This window comes from Sylvia atricapilla, chromosome 2 (genome assembly GCF_009819655.1).
Source record: "Sylvia atricapilla isolate bSylAtr1 chromosome 2, bSylAtr1.pri, whole genome shotgun sequence".
In the NCBI taxonomy this organism is placed as follows: domain Eukaryota; kingdom Metazoa; phylum Chordata; class Aves; order Passeriformes; family Sylviidae; genus Sylvia; species Sylvia atricapilla.
In genome coordinates this window covers 73,184,141-73,210,423 of record NC_089141.1, presented here as the reverse complement: position 1 = coordinate 73,210,423, position 26,283 = coordinate 73,184,141, and the positions used below count along the sequence as shown (strand labels likewise).

Genomic DNA, 26,283 nt, shown 5'->3' with positions numbered 1-26,283 from the left:
AACACTCCAACAGTACTTGTGCCTGATGAAATTTTGAAAGCAAATAAAATTCTACAGAATTCATGTGCAAAAAATGCAAAAAAAGGATTAAAGACTCACATCTGAAGGGAAGCTACCGCATGATATTCCTCCACCTCCACTTCCCTCCACAGGCTGCCACACTTTGTTATGGAGCACCTCTTTATTCTCTCACTCTCCTCTTTATTTCCTATTTGGTTTCCTTTTGATCTTATCACCCAATGGGCTTTCAAGTACATTTCTTTCTGGATCCATCCCTTTTACCTTGTCCTAGCATCATAGAAAAATACAAAGTTATCTCTGGTTTTATCAAACCAACATATCAGCCCAAATTCACAGACTTCTCTCTCCTGGTTTTTTATCCACCTCTGGTTCTGTTCAAAGTAAAGCTTTTTCTACCAGTATCTACTCATGAATTATAGTGTAAGAAATAAATTTTAAGCAACAGTCATCACAATACTTTGTTCATTAAGTGGATTTGTTTCATTTATATCCAGAATCTGCATCACTGGTAACTAACAGCTTTCTGTAAAGAATCAGTAAGCAGATTATGCATTTTTAATAAATCTATTTCCTTGTTCTATAGCATGATGCCAAAGAAAAAAACTCCAGGCTGTTCTGCCTACCTGAGTTACTAAAATAGCTTGACCATGTGGGGTGTTTATATCATGATTATAAAGGCAAATTAGTCACGGGTAAAAACAGTGGCAAGGAGTACCATCACTATTTACATACAGGATCATGAACAATCTACATTTCACATTTTTAGTCCCTGAGTCCTTACCACTACTTAATGTTAAGCCCAGAATGTAACATAAGAACAATTTTGCTGATTTAATATTTTTCACATCATATTATAGTCACAATATGTTACTATGTTAAATTACATTTCATTTACACTGCTAAAAGCCTGTTTTGGTGGGTTTTTCCTAATTTTGGATTTATTTGCTGCTAGTAAAAGCACAGTTAACATAAAAAATGTCAACAAAGTTTGTGCCTGTTGGCCATGTGCAGGCCAGTAAAGGAGATTAAAGCAGCAGTAAATATATCAGTTACCCTGTGGTGCCACACACTATGTGCTTCCTCAGTCCTGATTTAGACTGAAGTTGCATTTACCTCTGGTGTTTCACACTTTTAGGTAGCAGCAACTTATTCCATGTATTACCCTGAAACTGTACCCTTCTTTAAATTATTTTTTTAATTAAAAAAACTTTTTTCTCAAAGCCTGTGTATCTGTTTAAATCAAACAAAGCAAAACAAACAAAAAGAGCAAAATCTTTGGCAATTTAATTTTAATTTTGTATTTGGATTTAATTTTGTTGATTCCTTTTCAATGCTGTTCGATAAGATGAAAAAGCTGCTGGCAATGCTAATGTCTCTACTCTAAACTTTGTGGAGTAATTATGAAATGATGACATTAAAAACTGCCATGCTAATGAAAAAAATTAATTTTCCACTCCCCAAATACAGTATCACACTTTTCATTTTAAGAGTCAACATCATGGTAAATGGTAGATAAGCAGTACTTTGCTTGGAGCCAGCTTATATTCACTGCAATTTTGTCAGGCTTCAGTCTAGAAGACGGTTATTTTTCATTCCTGTATTCTGATGTGGATTTTGACTTTTCTGAGTGTAGCAGAATGGCAAAGGCAGAGCTTTTCAGCACATCCCGTCACTTCTATCCTGCAGCTGCTTTTTTTTCTTGTTTTGTCCTTTGCCTCTATTCTTCCCAAAGTGTTGATGATTGAGAAGCAAAAATACATCTTATACTGCTGTTTGCTATTAATATTTCTCTCTCCTCCAAAAGTGAGGAAGAAAAAATGCAATAAACCTCTCATTCCTAACATCTTTATCTCAAGTCATAGCCTACACCCAAATCCAAACCAATCCAATACCTTCTTCCACTCCACATGGTATCAAATTACTTCATAAGGCAACAGATAAAGTGACTTAGTGTAAACCAGGACAGGCAGGGCATCCCTGGACAGCACCACATCATTTGCAGGTGGGCTGCAAGGCACTGGTGCCTGGCGAGCAGCCACCTGAACTCAAGATGCCAGGGAAGCTCACTACAGGAATGACTTGTAAGAAGGACATGGATTTCCAGAGGACAGCCATGAAAATACTGACAGGGCTGGAGGACCTCTCCTGTGAAGACAGGCTGAGAGACTCGGCGTCTTTCAGTCTTAAGAAGAGAAGGCTTCACGGAGAACATATAGCACCCTTCCAGTACCTAAAGAGGGCCTGTAGAAGAGCTAGAGAGGAACTTTTACAACAACATGTAGCAATAGGGCAAAAGGGGAATGGCTTTAAACTGAAATATCTAATCTAATCTAATCTAATCTAATCTAATCTAATCTAATCTAATCTAACCTATCATTGGATTAGATATTAAGAACATATTCTTCATTGTAAGGATGGCGAGACACTGGAACAGGTGGCCCAGACTGCTGTGATTGCTCCATCCTGTGATTGCTCCATCCCTCAAACTGTTCAAGGCCAGTTTAGTTTGGGCTCTGAGCAACCTGGTCTATGGGAAGGTGTCCCAGCCCAAGAAAGGAAGGCTGGTACTAGATGCCTTCAAACACAAAACATTTCATGATTTTTTAATTACTCACCTCATGGCAGAGCCAGGGGGACCACTGTGAGGCCATTGCCATCTCCTTCCTACCTGAAGCCCTCACAGAGATGCCCCATCTGCTGGGTCACAAAGGATACCTCTGCAGCCTCTGTGAGTACATGGGGATTTCAGTAGAAAACTCCCGGGCCTCTGCTGTGGCATGGATGGACAGCCAGTGGTTTTCCTTTTTTGAAAAGGAACTCCATGGGGTTTGACTTCCATGGTCTAAGAATAAAATACTAAGTACAGATGAGCTGAAGAATTAAGAGTTTGTAAACAAGATTCTGATACTGTGCAAATATAAGCAAAATTGTTGTGTTAACATGCACAAAAAAATACAAAAGGTTAATTTAGTTATTATGTCTTTTGTTGCAGCAGATATTGCTAAACTCAGCCTGTGTTTCTTTACTTTTACATAGCTCTGCAGAAGCAAACTTGTATGCCTCATGCTTTTGTTCCCTACTGCTTTATTCCTTCTCAAAGACTGAACTGACTGGACTCCTCTCCATATCCCTAGGAGTTTCTTACATATGGTTTAACTTTCAAGAAAATGATCTTCCAAAATAAATAGTTCAGGAAATAAAATTCTGGGCAAAGAAAGAAGTCCTGGCCCTTCTAAAATCCAACAGTTTTGACAGGCTTTAGTCAGAAAGTGCTCCAAGAAACGGCTGACAGAAAATTCACTGAAAAGAGGCTAAATCCTAAATATAAGGAGACCACACTAAATTATATCTTCTTTTGAGTAACTTGCAGATAAAACTACAGTCTGAAGTTGCAGAAGCACAATTCTAAGAGCAATATAAAAAAAGGAGGAGGGATAGCAAGAGGACAGGGAGCAGGGCCAGGATATGGACATAAGTGAAAAAAAAACCCAACAAAAAAATCAAGCAACTGGAAAAAAGTAACATGGAGTGAAGCTGCTGGAAATTTACTGTCAGGTTATCTTTGTAATAAAGGCAACACAAATTAAACACTAAGTCCTGGCAAGGACCAAAGAATAAAGATGGAAGAACTGTAGTAACCTAGTCAGTGAAAACTAGAGGACACTGAGTCAGCTACTCATGAGTGCCAAAGGAGAATGATTTCTTAATGAGATTGTTGTATCTGGTATGAAACAAAAAAAATAAGTCAAAGAAAGAAACTCTCCCCTCAGCATGCTGTGCACATGGAACAGGATAACTGTGTACAGAGGTAAAGGGCTGCTGGCAGGATGGGTGCAGAGGCAAGAGCATTTTGAGACTGTATCAAGCTTTTTGAGATATGCTAAAGGGGGACTGTGGGGATGCTGAAAACCTAGGGGATGTTCAGGGAAGCACCAAAGGAAGAGAAAGGCACAATACCAAGGAGAGGGACTTTCAGAAAGACATCACACAAGACTGGTGCAGTTGTTAGTCACTCAGGAACACACAGTCAGATACGTGATAGAAGTGTCACACTCACTTTCAAGTTCAGTACTAACTAAGCCCCTATAAAATGACTACAAAATTCTTAGAGAAAGAGTTTTGATCCTGGTTTTATTTTTGGGATTGATGGCAACAAGAAGATAATTTATACTGAAAGTGAAATAAAAAAACCAATCTCAGAAAGCCTTGTAAGTCCACTCATCAGCATTCCACCAAATATCCACCTCCTCTGTCACGGTTATGTCTGTGTAACTGCACAAGAAATGCTTCTTTAGTTCCTACATCAGAGTTCTGCAGCAAGATGAATGTAGATATGCCCCAATTTTCCCAGCCCACTCTGCATCCTCCTTTCTCTCAATATCAAATATATTATTAGTTCTGTGTCTTTTATTGCTTTTTTCACTTTGTTGTTACACAACACATCTAAAAATTGCTGTGCAAGTCTTGAATGAATATAATACCCTAAATTAATATAATGTCATAAATGAATGAGGATATAATAGTGTTAATCACAAAGGAAAGCTGTTCTCATTTATTTTAACTGTTCCCTGAAATAATCTTGCCAAAATGCTTTTGGTCTTGTTCAAGTTTCATTTTAAGTACTTACTTCAGTTCGTATTTATATGCCACTTAAATTGATGTTTGTGTTGTTTTTCACTTAAGAAGATGTTTGAAAAGGAGGAAGAACTCACTTGTGAGGGTGAGAACCGTATAATGGATAGATTCATCGTGTTATGTATATGGAATTCATCAGAACTTAATTTCCTTAAACTTCATGATATTTGGAACACCTTTTGCATTTTTGATGAGCAGCCCAATTAAAAAATAATGAACCTGTTTTTTTCTAAAATTGACTCATTATCTTGGTGGTTTCCAACAGCAACCTAGAGCTCAGTTTTATATCAAATTATTTTGTGCCTGTTGGCCAGCAATACCTTTGCAACCTCCTAAGGTGCTTCAAAAGTCAAACAATTTCCCCAGGAGAAAGTTTTAAAGCTGCTACTTTCCCCAGTACCAAGTTTATATCTAGGCTCATGAAGAAAATAAAACTTGTAGTAGAAACAGACAGAACCCATGGGATGTTCAAGACCTCTCTCTTGTACCTTAACCTTAGTGGAACACCTTAGAACAGCTTCATCTTCAGCAGATAACACCAAGATTTCTGCTCCTGACTCTCCATGCAATATTGTTGTTTGTTTTTACAGTATTACTCTTAAAATATTATTATTCTTAAAAATATATATTTATAGAACATAAAATGTTGAACTCTTTATTAGAGTATATAAGGAACCGTTCTGCACCACCACCCACTCCCACTAACTGGAAAATAAAAACATCTTCCAAGAATGTTTTCTGTTTCATGCACACGTTTGAGGAACTACAGCCTACCCAAAACTCAACTTCAGCAATAATAACGTGCACTTCCAATAGTTAACACTGATGTGCTAGAAAACAAGCACAAACCAAAACACCCTCTCTGTCTCAATGAACAAAGACTCATAGAATCATGGAACTATTTGGGTTGGAAGGGACCTTAAAAATTATCTAGTTCCAAGCCCCTGCCATGGGGAGGGACACTTCACTAAACCAAGTTATTCAAAGTCCCATACAGCCAGGCCATGAACACTTCCAGGGATGGAGCACACACAACTCTCCTGGGCTACATTTTCCAGTGCCTCACCACCCTCACAGTAAGGAATTTCTTCCTAATATCTAATCTAAACCTATCCTCTTCCACCTTAAAGCCATTGCCCCTTGTCCTATCACTGCATGCATATTGTAAAACATGGTCCCTCTCCACTCTCCCATTATTTCCTGTTATTACGTGATACTATTTATGCACAGTGGAATTGCTTCAAAAGGAGAGATCACATGCATCACTCCAAAAAAGGGCCTTGAAAATATTGCCTCAAAAGGTGGAGGGAGGACTCTACTCCCTCACTCATCAGTAAGCATCACACAAAGGGTTTTTCTGCTACATCACATTCACTGGCTGATCACTCAGTTGTTCTGACTAACTTCCCTCACACATTGTATCCTGTAGCCTTAAACACCTGTATGAAAAATTACCCTGCAAGGCAGGAAGCTGCCTAAAATAAGGGACTGTATCAGTAAAAACAGTGACGGTCTAACTCTTTGTGGAAGCAATAAGTATTTCAGCAATGTATTTCAGTAACTTTAAAAACCGAATTACCTGTTATTTTTTCTTATTTTGAAATGGGGATGGATATATTTGTCTGTGTAGCATAAACAAAAAGTGTTCTGGACAGAATAGAAAAGAATGACTTAGAAGAGAGAAGTTCCCCATAAGGAACTGAGAAAATGTTCAGAATATATTCTATAACTTGCCTTTGTAAATTAACTCCTCACTGTTAAAAGACATGCCTGCAGCTCACCTGTAAAATTAGATCAACCACACTTTTTCGACAAAAATTTGTTTGAATATTTTCTTCCTTTCATATCTAATGCAACTTGGTAAGTACCTTTGCTCCAAAGGGTTCCAATGATTAGCACTTTCAGATCTCAGCAGGGTGAAATAAAAATGAGACAAATATTTGTGGAATAAATATTGGTAATGTTTACAAATTTGCCTTTCATATGAGCATGTCAAAAATACAAATATGTATTAATCAGAAAATGTGTCTGCTAGGAGCTAGTATCAACTTCCCAAAATGCTTATTGTTGAAAATTTTAAACAGATCATCTCATATTTGCCCATTTTAACTAATTAAGATTTTGCCTCCATATCTTTATATTGGACTAACATAAAGATATAGAAACCTTAAGATCCATTTTGAGAAGGTTTTTTTTTGCTAAATCAGTCCTTTTCCTATGACTCATCTGGATAGTCACTGGGCGCAACAGGTTGATCGGCTCCAAACATCAGGCAAGCCACAGAATGGAACAAAAAGATGAATACAGCCATTAAAATGATGATGATCCTAATTTTCCAATGCCATTACTCTTTCTAGAAAGGTTTATTGTCTGTGCTGTACAATAAATGTAATAATGATGGTGAAACGACTATAAAAATAACCTAAAAGTTTATAAATCAATAGCAAAGTGACACACATGATTCTTAAACCCAACTGAAGTTTATGGACTGATATCAGATTTGTTTGGCATTACAGAATAATAACTGGATGAATCCATTCTTAAATGTATAATTTGTTTCATCTTGGCTTTTTGCTCTTCTTGCAGTTGAAAAGGACAGGGAACTTCTGTAGGGTTTCCTCTTTGGTCAAAACCAGATTTAGATGGAAGTCCATTAGGCATGGAGGTAATGGCTGTGACCATCCTGTCACTGAAAAATGGAAATTATTCTAGAATACTTAAAGAAGAAAAAAAACTAACAATGAGAGGAAAACTATGCAGCTATTAAAAAGACAATTGGACCTCACTTACAATCCAAATTTGTAATCCACTCGTTGTCCACAGTGTTACATCTACCTCGGAATGTGATACAATCTCAGCAGGCTTTTTGAATGTACAAACCTCTTTGGGTAGAGAGGTTTATGAATGTATATACATATGTCCATACACTGTGGACTCAGTACTTCCATGTATTCCTCTAGCCTGAAGAGAGAGAATTAGTCTATTGAGCAGACTGTGAGAGGAGCAATTTAAATACGTTCATCAGATGCAGAAAAGCTTTAGTTCAGCAGTGTTCTATATTTATGTGTTTAAGTATTCTCCAGCAATTAGATTTTGGTATACAAGGTGGAAAGATTTGTGGTTTGGCCAGTTTCTGTAGCGAGCATAGACTGTGCTCTAGACAATGATTTACAATGTCCAGCTGGATCTGCTTTAAAAAGCAAACTCAAACTCTAAATTACTAATTAACAAGGTACAAAAATGCACAAACAATTCATTAATTACTGTTGAATCTCACCAGGATATGAAGCTGGCATCTTTTAGAAGGACAACTAAAAAATTAAGCAGCAGATTTATTTTTATTATGTTTGATGTCTATGCAACAAGAAAGGTTTAAAGAGTATGTACGTAACTATGACATTATGATTTTGTAAGTCTCATGAAGAAATACTGACATAAATGTAAAATGGAACCTCTCTGCAAATAGGACTGTTCCTTTCTTGCATTTCTTCAGTGCTTCTCATAATTAAATTGCAATTTTGAATTTTGATCATTTACTTTCGAAAAAAAAAATCCCTTCAATTAATTCTCAATCTAATTCCTCCATCGGCTACATTCAATGGAGACAGGCAAAAATCAGGTGTGGGAGGGGGTCTTAAACTCAAAAAAATAGTAACAGAAGTGTGCACGTGCCTCAGAGCCAATCTTAGTACAATCAATTCACACACGGCTTTTAGTATGCTGTCTCAGTAGTTAAAGAAGAAAGAGGCTTTGGAGTTCTCATTCAAAGAACAGTACAGGACTTCTGAAGATCAGCTTTAAGAACAAGCTAATCACTGTTTCAGCATTCAGTTTCAGGAAGTTCTTTCTGGGAGTCCTTCCACTTCATCAGCCATGCTACATGGCAAAGACAGGTGCTTGCCTTTAATCAGTGAATATTAGTTATGTTCCAGGTATTCTATTAACAGTGCTTATTGACAGGCCATGGTAAGCACAAAGACCATCTCTTGGAACAGCAATGGTCATGGAATATTGCTCCTGCTTATCACAAATTCAATAAATGAACATACCTTCATTTTTAAATTAGATTTTGACTTTCTGCTCAAAATCACCTAAACCTCTGTTGAGCCAACACGACTTACTTTACAATTTTGATTTGTGTTATCTGTCCTCCCTGCTTTATTTTGCAACAGGGCTACTAGCCAAGGATAGACTACTTCACAAAACAAAAACTGTTTTGCTAAGGAAGGTTTTACTGTGAGTCATATTTGGCATCAAATTTCTGAAACAGTTTTAAATACATGCATGCTATGCAAAGATTAGACCAGATAAGAATACTGTAACCCACAATGACTCTAACTGGTTAAAGGGAAAATAGCCTGAGAGAGAAACTGTTTGAGAGGTATTTACCATTTTTCTACAACAAAGCTACTGCTGATAGATTAAATGATATATAGCTATTCTCATCCAAGGAGCCTAAATTACTTATATGCAGTATTAACTTAGATGTTAAAGTTGTAAAGCCAAAAGCTAATATCAGAGAACTAAATATGCATATTTTTGTGTTTATGCTGTGAATCAATTCTGTGTAACTAAAGAAGATGAAGTTGCTGTTTGTATTTACACTTCCTTTCTCTCTGAAATGCTACATCAGTTTAAGAGAAAAGATAGAAAACAGATCAGGTTGAGCTGGACATTGCTGTTCATCAGCTCTTGCCTCTCATTTGTCACCACTGTTTAAGCTTCTTAAGGACAAGCACTCATTTAAAAACAAGGGTACTTAGAAACTGTTGAACATTTAGAAATTGTTGAACATTTGAAGTCTGATAGCTGGCAATTGGATTCCTAGAACATAAAAGGAAATATTTTGCCACTGCTTTTAATAATCCCTATTTCAGTGCTACTGTGAGCACAGCTCTAAGGTCAAAGGTGCACAGAGTTGGGAATGGGCACTCTCAGGTGCAGAAAAGATTTGAAACATGAAAATAGCGATAAATAACAGTAAACAAACATGAGGTTTGACAACCTCATCCATTTGCCTCCTAATCCCCAAATTCAACATGCCGTAAAATCAGCAGACACCCACTAAACTGACCACATTAACTATCACACAGTGACATGGTAACAAACAAGACTTTCCCTAAGGGCATAAAGTCCTCTCACTACTTTTTTCACCCCAGGCAAGTGTTCAGCTCCATCAGTTTTGGAGAACAGATGACTTTGCTAGTATGGCTTGTAAAGTTGATGGTGATGCAGCTAGAAAGCCAAGCACAGAAGTGGAGATAATAGCCAGGAATGTTCAGCTGCTAATAGTTTCTCCTGAACTACACTGCTAAGAACACTATACTACTGCCACGCTACATTTCAGTGACACATGAGAAAAGATGGACAATCTTTCTCTAGCAGTTTCAACAGAATTGTAAGACATCTACCTGAAAGACACCATCGGATTGTGAGCCGCATGTTCTCATCATGATTTCAAGTACACATTCCCACATACTATCTTGAGCAGCTTCAAGATCATTTTTGGTGGAGTTTCTATCAGATCAGTTTTCTAGTTCAGGTCAGCTTCTCAAATAAACATTTCCTGAAGATGGCAAACCTGAATCCTGAACTGAAAAGAACTTATAGGAAATGTACACAGGATCTGACAAGGGCCTCCTTGGCCATGCGACCATCAGTCACTACTGTCATAATTTTGATAGGGTAACTGCACACAAAGATCTGTTCTCACTGTTATGCTTCACTTCTTAAAACATAAATTCTGTTTAAGAAAGCCATATTAGTCTCCTGTATTAATTACTGCTCTCGAAGACAAACTCCAAGGTCATAAGGGATACCAACAATAACTCAAAAGCCATCCACAGACATTTGACATAAGAACCACAGCGAGGCATACACAAGACTGTATTTTGCCGGGTCTGGAGTACTTCCACATACCTCCACAGTTCTCCAGCCACACCAGTACCTACACGCATCCTCCCACTAGAGCACTTGACAATCCGATACCAAGATGTACAAAAGCCTCACCCCATGCATTGACTTCCCCCCAAGGCCAACTCATGGAAAAGCCACAAAGATGCTCCTGATGTCTCTAGCATGTTAGAAATTCAACACACGAGGGACATGGCTAAAAACATCAGATAAATATGTTGCTACCATTATAAACACATCAAGAGATGCACAGACTGGCAGGGACACAGTTTCTGGCAACAGAGAAGTCTAGCTTTTTACTTACAGGACAGGTTATAGGACCTACTGCTTAGACAAGCATCAAGCTTGAATTGAACTAAATGGACTTCCCAAACAGTAAGATTAGCATGGTTGACTTAAGCTTTGATCTTTCTGACATATATGAAGTGAGTCCTGCGTAGCTTTTTATTGTGCATATGTTTGCACTCACTTGTTGGTCAGATGGGCCCATAAAACAAAGTTTCAACCTGGTTTGCCAGCACCTACTCTGGTAATGTGCAACTTCTCTAGCTATTTCAGTCTTTAAATGTGACTTTGAATCACTCCAGGTAAAAGCCATAACTTTACCTCTTCATGCACACACATGCACACACAGAAATACTATGTGTTACTCTGTAAGCAAACTTACTTACACAGCACCTGTTGAAAATTGTCAACACTTCCACTTATGCTGGCGAGATTTGCCCTGCTATTTTAAACCCAACAGGTCAGTGAGCAGGTTCAAAGCTCCACTGTTTGTCGAGCATCTGTAGAAATGCTTCTTTCGGGAGGAAAAAAAAAAAAGCCAGCTCGAGATGCTCGGTACCCTTTACATCTGCTGCTCAGCTGGAGACACAGTTAAAAGGCCATTAGAAGCACAAGGTGACAGACCTCACAGGCCAGACGAGCCGGAGAGCAATTTACTGTTTGCATTAGGAGTATCCACCCTGGCTGCTTCTTTTTGATGCACCAAAAGCAGCTCCTATACCCAACCCTGAAAATCAGGACCAGCACGGGTGGCCAGCAGGTCTCCATCCCATCTCAGAGCTGGGGTTGTGCTGCAGAGCCTCTCCCTGCACATCAGGTTTCACAGCGGGTGGAGGGGACAGCAGCCCCCCAGCACTATCCACAACCCCTGACTTTGCCCACAGAGACTGGCTCTGCCGGGCAGGTGTCACAGTAGGACCCAAACTGCTGTCACCTGTGCAGTCAGAGGGAACCTCTTCCAGCACATCTTTGGCAGCACCTGCCTCCAAATGCCACGTGTCTTCTGTGTTCCACAGTCGCTCAACAGAATAAAGTGCTGCTGTTCCACTTTGCTGGAAGGAAAAGGTCATGTTAGCTGACGGAAACTCATCGCAGAGAGCTGGTGGTCTTTGTGACAGACTCCTATAGCAAGAGCTAGAGATGTTCTTATTAGGGAAGCTCTTTTTTTTTGGACATGTGCTGGAGCTCTACAGAAACAAGTAGTGCAAAAAGCAAATCTTGATCTCAGTAGGTTTTTTAGGCCTTTTTTACATACACAGGAATAAAGTGCTATGAATTTTACCAGCATATGTTTTCTTGCCATCTGCAACATATTTTAAATTCCTTTTGCATCTTATAATGTATTCTCTCTCTTTAGCATAATAACAATTTTTCCTTTAAACACCAACCTTTATATGCTGTTCTTAGGAATTTCTGAAGAAGTGTTAATTCTTTTACACATACTTAAGCTGCTAAAATAATTATGCCTGGTTGTATGAACAATCAAAACCACAGAATGTGGGTTCCCTTCACAGGGAGATAGTACCCATTAACCAGGTACAAAACAGGGCATAGAGTCATAGTTCACTAGAGAAGTAATTTTATTTTGCTAGTAATGGGAGTGCTGATACTTTGATATCATAATGGAGTTTTAAGCACCAGGCCTGTTATTTCAACTAGGAATTTTAATGTAATTATGCATTTTTACTTTACTAAGCAGAAAGGAAGATTAGTATGCACAGTTTTCTTACATGTATCATGGGGAATAAGACAGAGATCTCCAAGTGATACTGCAAGATGCTCAAGTCATTCAAAAGAAATGGCAGGTAGTAGTTTTAAAGACAAATTACCCAGAAAAGCTTTTATTGTTGATCACTTGTTATAAGATTTGCCATTTGCAAGTAATTGTACATTCAGCTGAAACTGACCTTTTATGAGAGCCAAGTGGTAATATAAATGAAATGAATATATTCTTTATTGCAGTAATATAAAAAAGAATGGCCTGAGCTTTTAACATAGTGCTTGACCTCTGGTGTCTGAACACCACCTAATCTCAGGAGTATTTCAAAACAGCATCTGATGAAACAAGTGCTAATACAGCTTTAGAACAGTTTAACACATTAGAACTTAGAAGTGCAGAAAATATTTTAGCTTTAGGTATGATTTTGATTATAAATCAGACTGACAACAGAAAGAAAAGATATTATTAGAGACAATACACCGAAGTTCATCATTGCATTAATTATTAAAGCATTGCCTTTTCTATTTTACTGTCCTTCTTTCCAAGATACTCTGACGTTAAGTCACACTGGGAAACTCCAGATGCTGAGATTTAAAATTCTCATTCAAAATTGAATTATTTATAAGCATTAAAAAAACACAATTTCTTTTCAAAGACCCTGATCCTAGAAACATCACCTTTAGGTTTTAGATGGGCATACGGAAGTTGTATTCCCTTTAATGGCATCAGTCACATACAAACCAACAAATATGTACAGAAGTGACAGCAGAGACAGGTCTTAGGAAAGCTGCACTTCCTCCTACCGACAGTCACAGGCCAATTTATTAGCATGCACCATGCATCCACAACTGGAAAATAAGGGAGGCCATAAGGAGAGGTGACCAGTGAGACTCTTGATGCTGCGATTACCGAAACTGCAAACAGAGGTGAGAGAGGGTCACACACAATATGGAGGATACAACAGTGCTAAAACAAAAAGGAAGTATAAAGTTTACACGAAATTCCACGTCCATTTTCACTGTCATCATGGAGATCAGGAGTGAACTAATGTCTAATGGCCCAAACCAGATTTCACAAATTTGCATTGAATTATAGTATTTATTTTAGTAAGGCTATTTCTCTTCTAACACTGCTGAGGCAATCACACAAGGTGTATGTGAATCTCCATCTACCTCCTGGTCTACAGGCACTTTCTTCACACAGCTCTCAGTGACAGCAGCAGAGAAACAGTAAAAGAAGATATTAACAAACAAGTACTTGGATACAGACTCAGTCAGGAAAATTTCCCCTATTCTGTCAATCTACGACTGCATTCTGGAGTACAAAAGCAAAATATTCAGAAAGAGTATCTTGGAAACATCTGACATGGACTAATAGCTCAACTGCACAGGTGACTACTGAGGTATTATTATTATTATTATTATTATTATTATTACTATTATCGTTGTTATTATTAGCACTTAGGAGCTACAAGCAATTCTATGCTTGCTCGCTTCAGTCAAGGCCTCTGTATTACGCCAGTAGAAAGCCTATTCATTAAAGCACAATTTCAAGTGACTCCTGACCTTCAAAATGAAGGGTTTGCTTCTGCTTTCATTTCAGTTACTTTGACTATGGTGACTCTGCTGCCAGATTCTCACCTCGTCCATCATCTGTGCAAGAGAACAAAGTTCACATACTTCTCGTGCAGCATTTAGAATTCAACATTGCTACTGCTGGATGCTTTACCAGAACAGCTCTAGTCTTTACCTAAATAAACTATTATTCAGCAAATAATTCAGCAAACCCCCCCCAAAACAGAAAAAAAAAAAAAAACCAAAAAAACAATGTCTCAGGTAAAACCACAACACACAAAACCCCCACACCCTTCCCCTTGGAAGTGGAAAGGCACAAAGCAGACACAGCCACTACTTTATAAACAGTCAGACATTCAATTTCATTACGAAAACTCTGAGGCAAGGGCACAATCCAACTTTAACTTTGACATTTCATTTTCATGGCTTCCTCTAAGACGATGTAAGCTACTGAAGGCACAAGTTGGAGTTAAACAAGTATTGCCAAAAGATATGTTCTATGATTTTTCTCTTGTGTGTTGACTTTCAAATGACAGATTTTCCTACAGCAAAACATTTCCTGCAAAGTCCTCAGGAGCTCCACTAACACTCATGAATGCTGGATCACGGCAACCTGAGTCTCACAGTGGAACTCTTTTTAACACAGAGGATACTCCACAGCAGCTCTCAGAGAAGAGCCCTTTACAAGGACAGCCCAGCACATGCTGCAAACTCCTGCTTCCCATCCTGCATGTGACTGACGGACAGAATTAAGCTCGCAGCAGCATATCAAGTATACTTCAAATTTTCCTCCTCTGCCCCCCATTCCCAGGTAAAGTCCCTTTATTGAGGACTTATTTGCTAAACTATGTCAGAAAACAACTTTATGTGCTATACTCCAGTGAAGGTCACGGCAGCAGAATGTGGTGATGAGACAAGACGTCAGACACTGAAGGGTGATTACAAATACGTTCTACACAATCACATAGAATAATTTAGCATTGTTGTAAAAGTACAGTGAACAACTGTAGTCACATTACTGCCAACTTCGATGTATTTCACGTGCAACAACATACTATAGGAAAACTCTCCCTGACAGAGCAAAAACTGACAACTTTTTTAATCTGTAACTTCTCCCTTCTCTGTGCAAAAGTGAGTGACAGTATAAATAATGTCCAGAAGTTATCTAACAATCTCTTGCAGTTCCATTCAACAGAGAGATGTCTCTATGTCCATGACTTCTATAATTTAAAAGATTCTTCACAGCTTCTTACATCAGTGCATGCACACTTTGTCTCTGTACATACAGAGTCTTCAGTTTATCCATTTCAACAGTTGTAGCTAGAAAATAGCTTTTAAACAAATGACAACAAAAAGATGACTACTGTTAAATCGAAACATATAAACCACACTATGTGCTACTATTTATCACCATATTATTAAGACATTGATTCAAAATATTTTAAAAACACATTTATTCAGAAATATTACTGTAATAAAGTTATTTGAACTCCTTAAAACATGAGGCGTTTGACAGGCTACACTTCTGAAACGCTAACACAAATTTCTTCCTTAAGCAAGTCAGAATGATGGAAAAAACAGAATTAAAAAAAAAAAAAAAAAAGAAGAAAAAAAAAAAAGAAAATAAAAGAGAAAAGCTTCTCAAACCTGTACATTGATTGCTTTAACTATACTTCCAACATCGCATCAGGTAGTAAATACAGAGCTTTAACATCAACAAAAGCCCATGCTGCATGAACAGCTATTACCCCACCTTGCAGCACTGTACAAGAGCAGCACTCTTAGAAACACACTTTAAAGCAATCCAAGTCTTTCAACAACTCACTTGAACAGCTACAAACAGAACTACTCAAAAGTTGACACACCAACTAGCAAAAAGGAAGATAAACCACAAAAACCACAAACTACTTCAACAGAAAGCTCAGAGAAAATAACTCAAACCCCCATAAATCATGTGCCTAATCATAAAAGCAGATTTACTTATGAAACTTAGGAGGAAACTGCAGAGTAATTTTGGACTGAGCTACTATTAAATACTTAATTACTCTGAGTCTTTCTGTACTGATACATGTCAACAGAAACTTGTAAATGCTGTGCTGACTTAAAAATTGTATGTTGACTTTGCAATGTACATTGAAAAAATATATTAAACAATAAAACTCCTCTGTGACATGAAAGCAACAAGTGTTTACCCAAAGTTATTAGAAGTCTGAAATTTACTGGAATTTATTTTTAATGGAACAGAAGATATCCTACCATTCTGTCTGAAAGCAGCTGGTGTAACAGTGAGCAAAGGGAAAGCATAACTGCATATTCAAAGGATCTCCTGTGGCTCAGAGGAGAGATTTCATGATTTCATATAACTGATGAGCAACCTGAATGTAAATTACAGGGAAAAGTACAGAAAGACCAGAGAATCAGTAAGCCTGAGGAATGAAAGCGCAACATGGAACAACCTTCCCCACATCTTTGTGAACTACAGCCTCGCTGTCCTGAGATTTTCCACATTTATCATTCCTCATGTAAAGTGCTAAATGTTGCACAGTGAATAACTGTGGCATTATTTCACCTCAAGGAAGATAAATCTACTGCTTCCAACTTTCAAGAGGAAGCGAGCAAACCGAGGAGCATCTAATTCACTCTACAAATAGCAGGACCTAACAGCAAAGTGCCAGTGGCGACGCATAAACCTTTTTTGAGGGCTCAAGCAGTCCGATTTAAGCAGCCCCAGCTCCTATCTTCACGTAAAATAGCTCTCTTTTCGTGGTGATGCTCTCTGATTGCTAAAGGAGTTTCAGCCTCAAACGTATTTTTATTCATTCAGTCTTAAGAGATGCAATACAGATAATGTTGTATGAAAAAGCAGGGAAACAGAATTACAACAAAAAACCGTTCCCAACACCTTCGTAGGCGGATTGCGATGTAACCTGTTGTAGGCATGTTTCAGCAGACGGAAGAGCCAAGTAACAGGCTGCCGGGCGGCGGTGTGTGGATGTGTGTGGGTGCCTCTCCCCGGCAGCCGGTGCCTCCGCTCCATCCGCGCTGCGGCGGAGGCGCCTCCAAGGGGCGAGCCGCCCGGCCGGGGCCACGGAGGGGCGCGGAGGGGAGCAGAGCTGCCCTCCTCGCCCTCCTCCTCCTCCTCCTCCTTCACGCCCTGTGCCCGCGGGCAGAAGGCAAAGTTTTTTCGCCCGCACAGGGCGGCAGCGGGGACAGCCGCCACTGCGGACCTGCCCGCTCCCTCTCGCCGCTCGGCTGCAACTCTCAAGAAGTTTCAGCCAGCGAACAGAAACGCGGCTGAGCCTGCTGCCTGCGTCCCCGTCATGCTCACCCCTTTTTTCTTTTCAACCCCCCCCCTCAGCCCCTTGGTTTGTGTATTTATTTAATCCTTATCTACACGCACACACCCCGCTCAGGGAAGCCCCTGGGTGCACCCGGGCCGGCACAGCCGCTCCGCTCCGCGCCGCGCACACACCGCCGCGACCGCCGGCCGCGCTCCGCGGCCCCTGCCCGCCCCCAGCCCGTCCTTACCTGCGATCTCCTGGTAGGGCACGCTGGCCAGGCTGAAGCCCTTGGCGCTGTACGCCTGCCGCACCTCGCCGCAGCTCCGCGCCTTGCCCTCGGTCCCCGCGGCCGGCAGCACCGGCAGCAGCAGCAGCAGCAGCAGCAGCAGCGGCGGCGGCGGCGGCGGCACCGGCAGCAGCGGCCCCGGCTGGGCGCAGCGCCGCGCAGCCCCCCGCGCCGCCGGCATGGCGCGGAGCGCAACTCCCGCGCGGCGCGCAAGTCCCGCGCCGCCGCCTCCGCCGCCCCGCCGCGCCTCCGCCGCGCCCCCCGGCTGCGGGGGCGGCGGCCCGGGAGCCCCCCGGCCGCCCAGGCAAACTTTTGCGAGGCGGGGGGGAGATGGGCGCGCACACACACACATGCGCGCACGGCGGGGGCAGGAGAGCGGTAGCCTTGTCCCTCCGGTTCCTTCTCCAAACGCAGAGCGCTCGCCCCACGCCAAAAGAAAAAAAAAAAAAAAATAATATAAAACCCAAAACCACAAGCAGATACCCTACAACCAAAAGAAAAAGGAAAAAAGGCAAAGGAAAAAAGAGGGTAAAAAATCTGTCTGTAGCTTGTGAAGATTTGAAACCGCGGGCGCGTTGCTGCGAGCGGAGTCCCGGGGCAGCGTCAGCGCGATCCGCCGCGGAGCTGTGCCTGCCGCCTCTGCCGGGCTGGATGGAGACGGTGGGGAAAGCAGCCGGCGTGGGGATGGACTGGACAGCGGCTCGGAGCGTGCCTGTGTGCCTCTCTGTGTGTGTGTGTGGTGTGCGTGCGTGTGGTGCACTGGATGCGTGTGCCTGTATTTACGGGAGCCGGGGAAACCTCTGCTCCGCGCAGCGCTGGAGCAGCCTCCGGAGCCAGGCAGGGAGAAATCCTGGAGACAAGACACAGCGAGGGAGAGCCGCACATGCACACAGGCGCACACACACATACACACACACACACACAGATACACACACACACAGAAACGTGCTACACATTGCATCGCTGAAATACTGAATGCAGGAGCAAAAAGCAAATCCTGGCATGGATCGCTGTTTGCTGGCAGAAGGAAGGAAAAGCACTCTCAGCCCCAAAAACTTCCTCCTCGCCATAAATCCAGCTGCTCCTAGACCCAAAATTACAAATTGCCTGCTAGCGAGACTACTCCTCGGCAGTCTTGCTGTCTGTAGTACCACAGCTAGGCTCCTTAAATACTTTCCCTCCATTAATTATTATTTGTTGCACACATAAATGCCTGAGCTGACAAGCTAAAATGAGGATTAGTCCATCGTCAAAAGGAAAGGTGTTTCTAAAGAAAAGGAAAGATATTTCTGTGCATCACACAAAGAATGAGAAAATAAGAAAGATAGTTCTTGACCTGGATAATTTCTGCCAACCTAGGAGAGGAGAGCAGGAGAACAAAACCATAAATTTCCTTTCTGCAAATGAGCATCTGCAAAAAAACTGAATGGGGGAAGTGAAGAAAATTCCTGCAAGGTGAATTGGTCTTGAGTTAGGGAGAGAGAAAAATATTCTGGAAAGTATTTAAAAGCAAAATCCAATTTACAGTTTTAAAGATATTGCAGTGCTTTTTATGAGTGCTGTAGAGAAGTATGATAGCTTGTCCAAAGTATAGGGAGAGAGATGCCAGACACAGGATGAATTGAAGAAGGTCCAACAGAAGAAATAAAAGACCATGAACTTCAAGACTGACTTGTCAGTGAGGAGCCATAGAGCAGTATCATGGCACTATCATAATTCAAGATACTTTGAACTTTAGATAGAAATTATTAGGTGCCAATACTGCTGTGGTGTCACATTAGCTGCAGTGTTAGTTCTGGTTCTGGGCCAGTGTATGCAGCCTGGTTGCACCTGGCTCCGTGTGTTCCTCTAGCCTCCCTTTGTGTTTTACCTCTCCCACATTGTCATTCCTTCTTCTTCCCTCTCCTTTACCCCCCACCCCTGACCAAGTCACGATGCTCTGACGCTGCTTGAGCACACAGCGGTAGGCAGGGTTTGTTTTGTTTGTATTGTAACAGTGCCAAGTGCTATCACCCAGCCTCTTCCGCCAGAGGACGGGTTTTGATGGACCCCTCTATAACAACCTACACATTGAGAACTCAGTGTCTTACCAGCCCACTACAAATAACAAGCTGTTAGCACGTGTTAGTGCTCTGTAATTGTGAAAAGTTAGACAAGATTTGTATTTTTACTGTGAGGAAAAGTTTTGACAGATCTGTATGTAAGATCTCAGGGTGTGTGAGATACATAAAAGATACACTCAGTTCACCCCAAGATAGGATCAGAAGGGTGTTACAAATGTTACACATTCCTCATTTCTTCTGGATTGCTCCAAATGTCTTCTATGCTGTGGTCAAAGCCGAGCACTAGTTTACCACATACTCAGCATGACATACTCCCCCATAATCCAGTCTTCATCATTTCTCCAACCTATAGGAAAGTCAGTTGATGCAGATTCAAATATACAAATAAGAAAATCAGCAAACTATTTTGAAGTGCACAAATCATCGTAAAAGAGCAAAAGAGATCCTGTGATTAATTCAGGGGTCCCCCTATGTAATTATATTTTAAGAAAAATGTAAATCTGTCAGAAAAAAATGGAGCATTCACCCCTGCGTTTTTTTGCAAATACCAGTTCAATTCATACCCTTGTTAGTATAATTAGCACTTCTACATAAGACAATGACAGTATGGTATAATCTTTCTATAACATGGGAAGCTTGCTATGGGAAAGTCAGGCTCCTTTGAAAGTCAGATTCCACCTTTGAATCCTGCCTCAGATGCAAGTGGACTAGACAGCCAGTTGTGTTGCAGTCCTGAATGTGGAAGGAATGCCTGAAATGCCTGAAGGAATCTCCCTGGAGCTCACGTTTAAACACAGGTATTTCTATGGCTTCAACACATCTCCTGCTCATCACATGGGAGAATCATTGTGTGTTCTCAGTATGCATGTAATTAATTTTCTACAAAGTGGAAGAGCTCCAAAGAAAGCCCAGGTCGGAATGCACTCTAAGCCAGTGGCTTTAGCAATCCCTTAGAAACATAACACCTTCTGCCAGGCACGTAATAGGCTAAAAGCTCTCCTATTTCAGGACTCACACTAGGAGGCTGTTTGCGGTGGTCACGTTGTATCAACCCTTTTCCAGCTGAACCTTGTAAATAAAATCACAAAACTGGTGTGTTTCACAGCTCATGACAAGACCCCTAATTTTGTTTTAAAGTCTTCCTTCCTTCTCCTTGACATGGTGATTGCTGTCTGCCAATTTAAAGCATTCTCTGGCAGAGATGGACTTGATTTTGAGTTAGTGTGCACTGGTGAGGGAGCTTAGACCAATAAGTTGTTGGGTAAAACACTGGCTTTTCCTACATTAATTTTGGGTAGGAACACTTTTCGACAACTCAATTCATTTGCATAAGCATGAAAATTAAACATTTTATTTTAGTTACATGGTATATTTTAATCACCTTGGAAAGCTTTTGTGTCTTTTGTATTTCTCTGGAAATGTATAATAGCACTTAAATATATTTTTTAATGGTTTTCATACTTGGCAGTCAGATCGAAAATCTGTCTTTTACCCTCTTGGAGAGCCCCCTTGATCAAACACATTCAATGCTTAGAATGAAGACTTTGCAATGCATCTGGCGGCCAGTTTTACCACAGGTGGGCTTTTCTTTCCTCAACTTATTCCAAATAGGTGTTAATTCATTTCGAGTTCTACCAACTGATTTTTTTGCAAAGTTTTTCCTCAAGATCTGCAAAAAATGTAGAAAACATGATTTTTAACATTTGTTTCCAAATACCTCTATTAAAAAATTAACTAAAACTAATCATTCACAGCCAATCATAATAAAAACATCAATAGAAAGTGTAGCTGTGGCCAGCATTATTTCCTTCATCCACTGGAATACTCTGCCTCACATGGCTGAGACAGTTTTGTGGTGTGCAGTAAAGGACTTATGGAATCTCTAAACAATAAGGAAAAAATAAGTGTTGACTTGCTGCATCATTTGCAAAGCAGCCATCATCTTGAGCTCTGAACAATTCAAGGACAGGATGGAAAAACATGATTATAGATCTTGAACATTATAGTGTGTAGTACATAGGCATGAGATTGAGATTGTATAAGAAATATTTGCTCCTTTTTTCATGTTTTTGAGTTATTTCCCTTTAGAAACAGGATGAATGATGCTACATTGAAAGATACACTGATTTATTTTCAGGTGTTATCAAAAAACTCTCCTTGTTGTCATGGGTATTAAGGGGACTGCATAGACAAAAGCATCTTTCACCTGACTTGACAATAAAGGTTTAGCAAATGTCAAAATGCTCCATAACTCAGCTTCACAAAAAAGAGAAGCTGACTTCTCGATTCTCCATTAAACCTATGCACTCCATAGATTTGCAGCTTTCACATAATGGATTTCTAGCAAGAATATTTCACTGGTTGAGGAAATAATTACTGAGGTTCTCAGACATCCGATAGAATTTCTGTTGATGAAGTGGCTCTGATGTTCCAGCTATTTCTGCAGGCAGACAACTGCCTCTGTACACACCACCAGCCCCTGCACCACTGCAGAAGCTCTGCGGTGGGAGGGCTTCTAGGATCTTGCCTTAATTTTAGGGAAAGATCCATCCACACACAGGTTGCCAAAGTATTTAGAGACCAGAACACATCCTTGATATTGAGGACCAAGTCACTCACACTCCAGGCCCTTCACACCAAAAGGGAAATCCAAACACACTCCTTTTACTGTAAAAAAGGAAGCACTTGTTCTTTTTTAGGTCTACAGTGACTATTCCAGACGGGTGTTGTTCTCAAAAAGTCCAGAAATGGTTAATCGCATGGTCATGAGGTAACACTTTGATTGAAACTGAGCTATGAGTTTGTCCCAATAGAACTTTTCAAAAAGCTGTTCAATGAAGGCATATATTGCAGCATCAAAAGGTGTCTTTTAACTGATTTTTCATGTTCTGTCCAGAGCCGTCATAAAAAAACCTTCTCCACATAGCACAGAATGCTCTTCCTTATCAGTCTCTGCTAGAAGGGAAAACTTCGGGTTTTTTCTTTATACTGAATGGCATTTTCTGCAAAATTAATGCAAAGCCCAGTTCTTTCCAAAAAGTGAGCTCCAGAGGCACAGGTGTGAAAAACTCATCTTGCTCTAGAAGTTGCACTCAAAAATAGAATTGTCAACACAGCTGCTAGGTAAGTCCTCTTAGAAAAGGTTTTTGGATTCCTGGCCAAGAAAACAGACCTGCTAAATATAAAGAATAATGAAATATGACTAGCTTTCTTTCTTCTCAAAATTTTCAGAGACAGAAGGCAAAAAAATGATCTAAGATTCCATATGTTCAGTTATGCATAATATAGGAGGCTTAAGCTCCCATAAAAAAGGTTTATAAGTGGTAATCAGTGATGTCATATTAATTACAAGCAATAAGCAGTAGTGGTTGCTCTTGAAATCTGCAGGCTATGCTATTTTGGGCAAATAGCAGCTTTTTATATTAGCTGTTCATTTTATGAAACCTTTTGTGAACAAATACTAGAAGTTTATGTGCAGCAACTGAATGGGTAAATCAAAATATCTGGACAGAACCATTGCTCCTTTCAGGTGAGGATTACAGCAAACAATCAAGGGTTGACATTCATAATAGGATTTTTTAAAAAATATTTTTTTCTATCTATGTTTTTTAAGATAGGGCCATTTAATCTGCCTAAACCTGGATATATAAAATACTGAAATACAGAGTACACTGAAGCAAAATCACTGAGTTGACAATATTTAATTTGCAGTACATTATCACTAGAAAAAAAAAAAACTAGCTTTATTTAAATCATAGTCCTGAGTAATGCAAAACCCCACAGATATTCAATGGTGACACTACTCATTCATTTTTTATCAATTTGCAGTATCATTTTTTTTCTGTTCAGCTGAAATTTAAGGCAATAATTTGCAATAGACAGAATACGGACATTATTTCTGATATAAATGTACAGCATAATATATGCATTAAAACTGTGAATGTAAGGTTTATAGTTTTTAAATTACCATTTCCGAGCAATGTGTTTAAAAGTATATGATATGTTCTCTGACAAAGATCAAAGGGCTCAATATATTTTGTAAGTTACAGCTATAATGATTGCATTTGCAAAAGCTGTAATTTACTGGTCTATTTCCATAATGAATGGGAGCCTAACGAGTCACACAAGCTGATACATTCAGCAAAAATACGGGACATCTTAGACTTCACTTGGAATATGCATTATGATAATAGCTGCAGTTTTACTGGAGAGTAAATTTTCTTTTATTTCTTGGCATGCTTACCTTGTCAGTCTTCTTGGGTTTTTTAGTTTTCTAATCCAAAATATATTTTAGGAATATCAACAAATGAAGGGTGGGAGGAAGTTGCAATTGTGCATTCATTCCTGTACACGCACGTGTTCTGGAAGGCTGTGAGAGAAGAAAAGCCACTTTCTTAGGTAAAGACAGGCAAGAAACCTGAGGATTAAAGGAAGATATACCTCAGGCACAGTAATATAATTTCCCTTGGTACTGTAAATGGAATTATGTCATCACCTTGTTGTCACACCATGGGCATGACATGCCATTATCAAAATAGAGTATTGTAAAGCATGTAAATGAGTTGCTACCATGGTATCTTTCCCGTGGATATTTAATACAGATTTACATGGGTTCATGGGGAGATTAGACAAAGCAATGGAAAATAAAGTATCTAATAATTGCTAAATACACAGCCAACTTCTGGTTCAAGTATAACTTGAGCAACCAAATAGTCAAAATGAGAGATTATCTGTAGAAATTTGCCCTTTCCTGTACTTTCCATTGGCATGTGCTTTGGGCCACTGTTGGAGAAGCAACAGCCTGTTAGGTCTACCCTCTGGTCGGAGCAAATACAACCACTCAAATGTTAAATTCTTAATTTGGTTTTGATCTTAGTTGCCTACAAGAGAATATAACCTAACTATAAAGTAAACGCTCCTGTATTTGGTTCTGGAAAAATGTGCCAGTTTACAAAGGGCCTTCAATGAATTCAGACCTCCAGCAGGAAGCAGTGCAGAGCTCCAGCGAATATGCATGCCTTGTAAATCCCTCATAAACCTCCAGTTTACCAACTACACCCTGCAAGTGCTACAGAGATTGTCAAAACCTATCTTTTTTTCCACTTCCCACAGTCAAGGGAATTCGCAGGAATGACCATATTTTACAAGAGCACTGGCTTAAAAAATACAGTCATTTCCTTCTTAAAGTATGTTTTGCTTCATGGGGAAGCACAGTTCCTCCATCTCATTCCTCCTTTTCACATCCCTCTACTTGTTACTGAGTAGTATTCCATGGAAGGGAAACTTTCCTGAGTCCCGAAAGTATTTTGTTGTTTGATTCAACACAGTTCACAGTTCTGTTTGACCTTTAAATGGTAAAACTCAGAAGGTTTTATTAATATCAGTGTAAAAGTCGTAGTTTTGTGGTTTTTTCTGTCCTCAGGACACTAAATCTCACATATGTTATTAAATAAAAGAATTGCTTCTCCTAAGGAAAGCTCACAGAAACTCTCTTTTATATTTACCTTCACATTGTTCAGCTAAATAACCTTATGTTCCTGTTCTGCAAGCTACAAATCCAATCTTAGGGAGGAAAAAAAAAGATGCAAAATTTACCCCACTTTCTTTAGAAAACTTTTTGCAGATATGTCAAAGAAAAGGACTATATTCTCTTAACAATGCTCATGTTCAGGGAGTTCTGTTGATTTACAATTCTGATACAGAAAAATCAGTTATGGGTATTGATCTGTCCTGATTCAATTCTTTGTTGGTTAATTTAGTGGCAGCTAGCTTTTTCCTGTACTGTTTCAGTGCTGCTTTGTAGTTCCCAGCATTACCTTTAACTCTTCTGTGAAACTTAGATATTGTATTCAGCCTCCCTCCAATCTTCAGATAGTAGCTGGCTTTAATTATAAAATGTGTATTTGTTAAACAACTCAGATGCTTTATTTTTATTTCCAGGCTCACAGGTTTTAGGAGAATGCTTTTTCTCTGGAGATAATTTTCATTATCCTCACTTGAACCCTTCATCAAAATGCTACAGCTTTTCTTCCTTTGATAATTTTTATTTCTGTCAGCAAAATTATCATTAGTATAACCATATCACCACCTTTTTTTTTTCCCCCAGAGCTTGATGTCTTAATGTTAAGACTTCAAAAAAGTGCTAAGAGTGGGAAGGGCAGGAGTTTATTTGCAGAAAGCAAGAAGAAGAAGAAAAAAAAAAAAAAAAAAAAAAAAAAAAGGGACACTTTGATTTCCCACTGCAATTTCCTCTGCAGCAAGTACAAAATTGTGACCCTTAAAAATACATCAGTTCCAAAACAGATAAAACACAGTACAGAGATTGTGGGAACCCAGCAGATAAGGCATGAATATTTGTATAGGAGCCATCAATCTTCATCAAAGATTCTTATGGATGGTTTGTTCCCCAGTGACACCTAAAGGAGCAGAAGACCGTGTGAGCATGTAAGGTAGCATGACAGGTGGCCAGTTGCCTCCAGGCTGTCTTTGAAAGACCATTTGCCTA

General features: G+C 39.8%; 1 protein-coding gene across 1 annotated transcript in view; it reads right to left on the bottom strand.

The window, feature by feature from the left end:
- Positions 1-18,488, bottom strand: part of GPC6 (glypican 6) — a 742,847-nt gene extending 724,359 nt beyond the window's left edge. The window contains exon 1 of the mRNA XM_066313437.1: positions 17,677-18,488. Coding sequence (XP_066169534.1) covers positions 17,677-18,067 — 391 coding nt within the window. The 5' untranslated portion in view covers positions 18,068-18,488. The remainder of the gene's footprint in view (positions 1-17,676) is intronic.
- Positions 18,489-26,283: the final 7,795 nt, after the last annotated feature.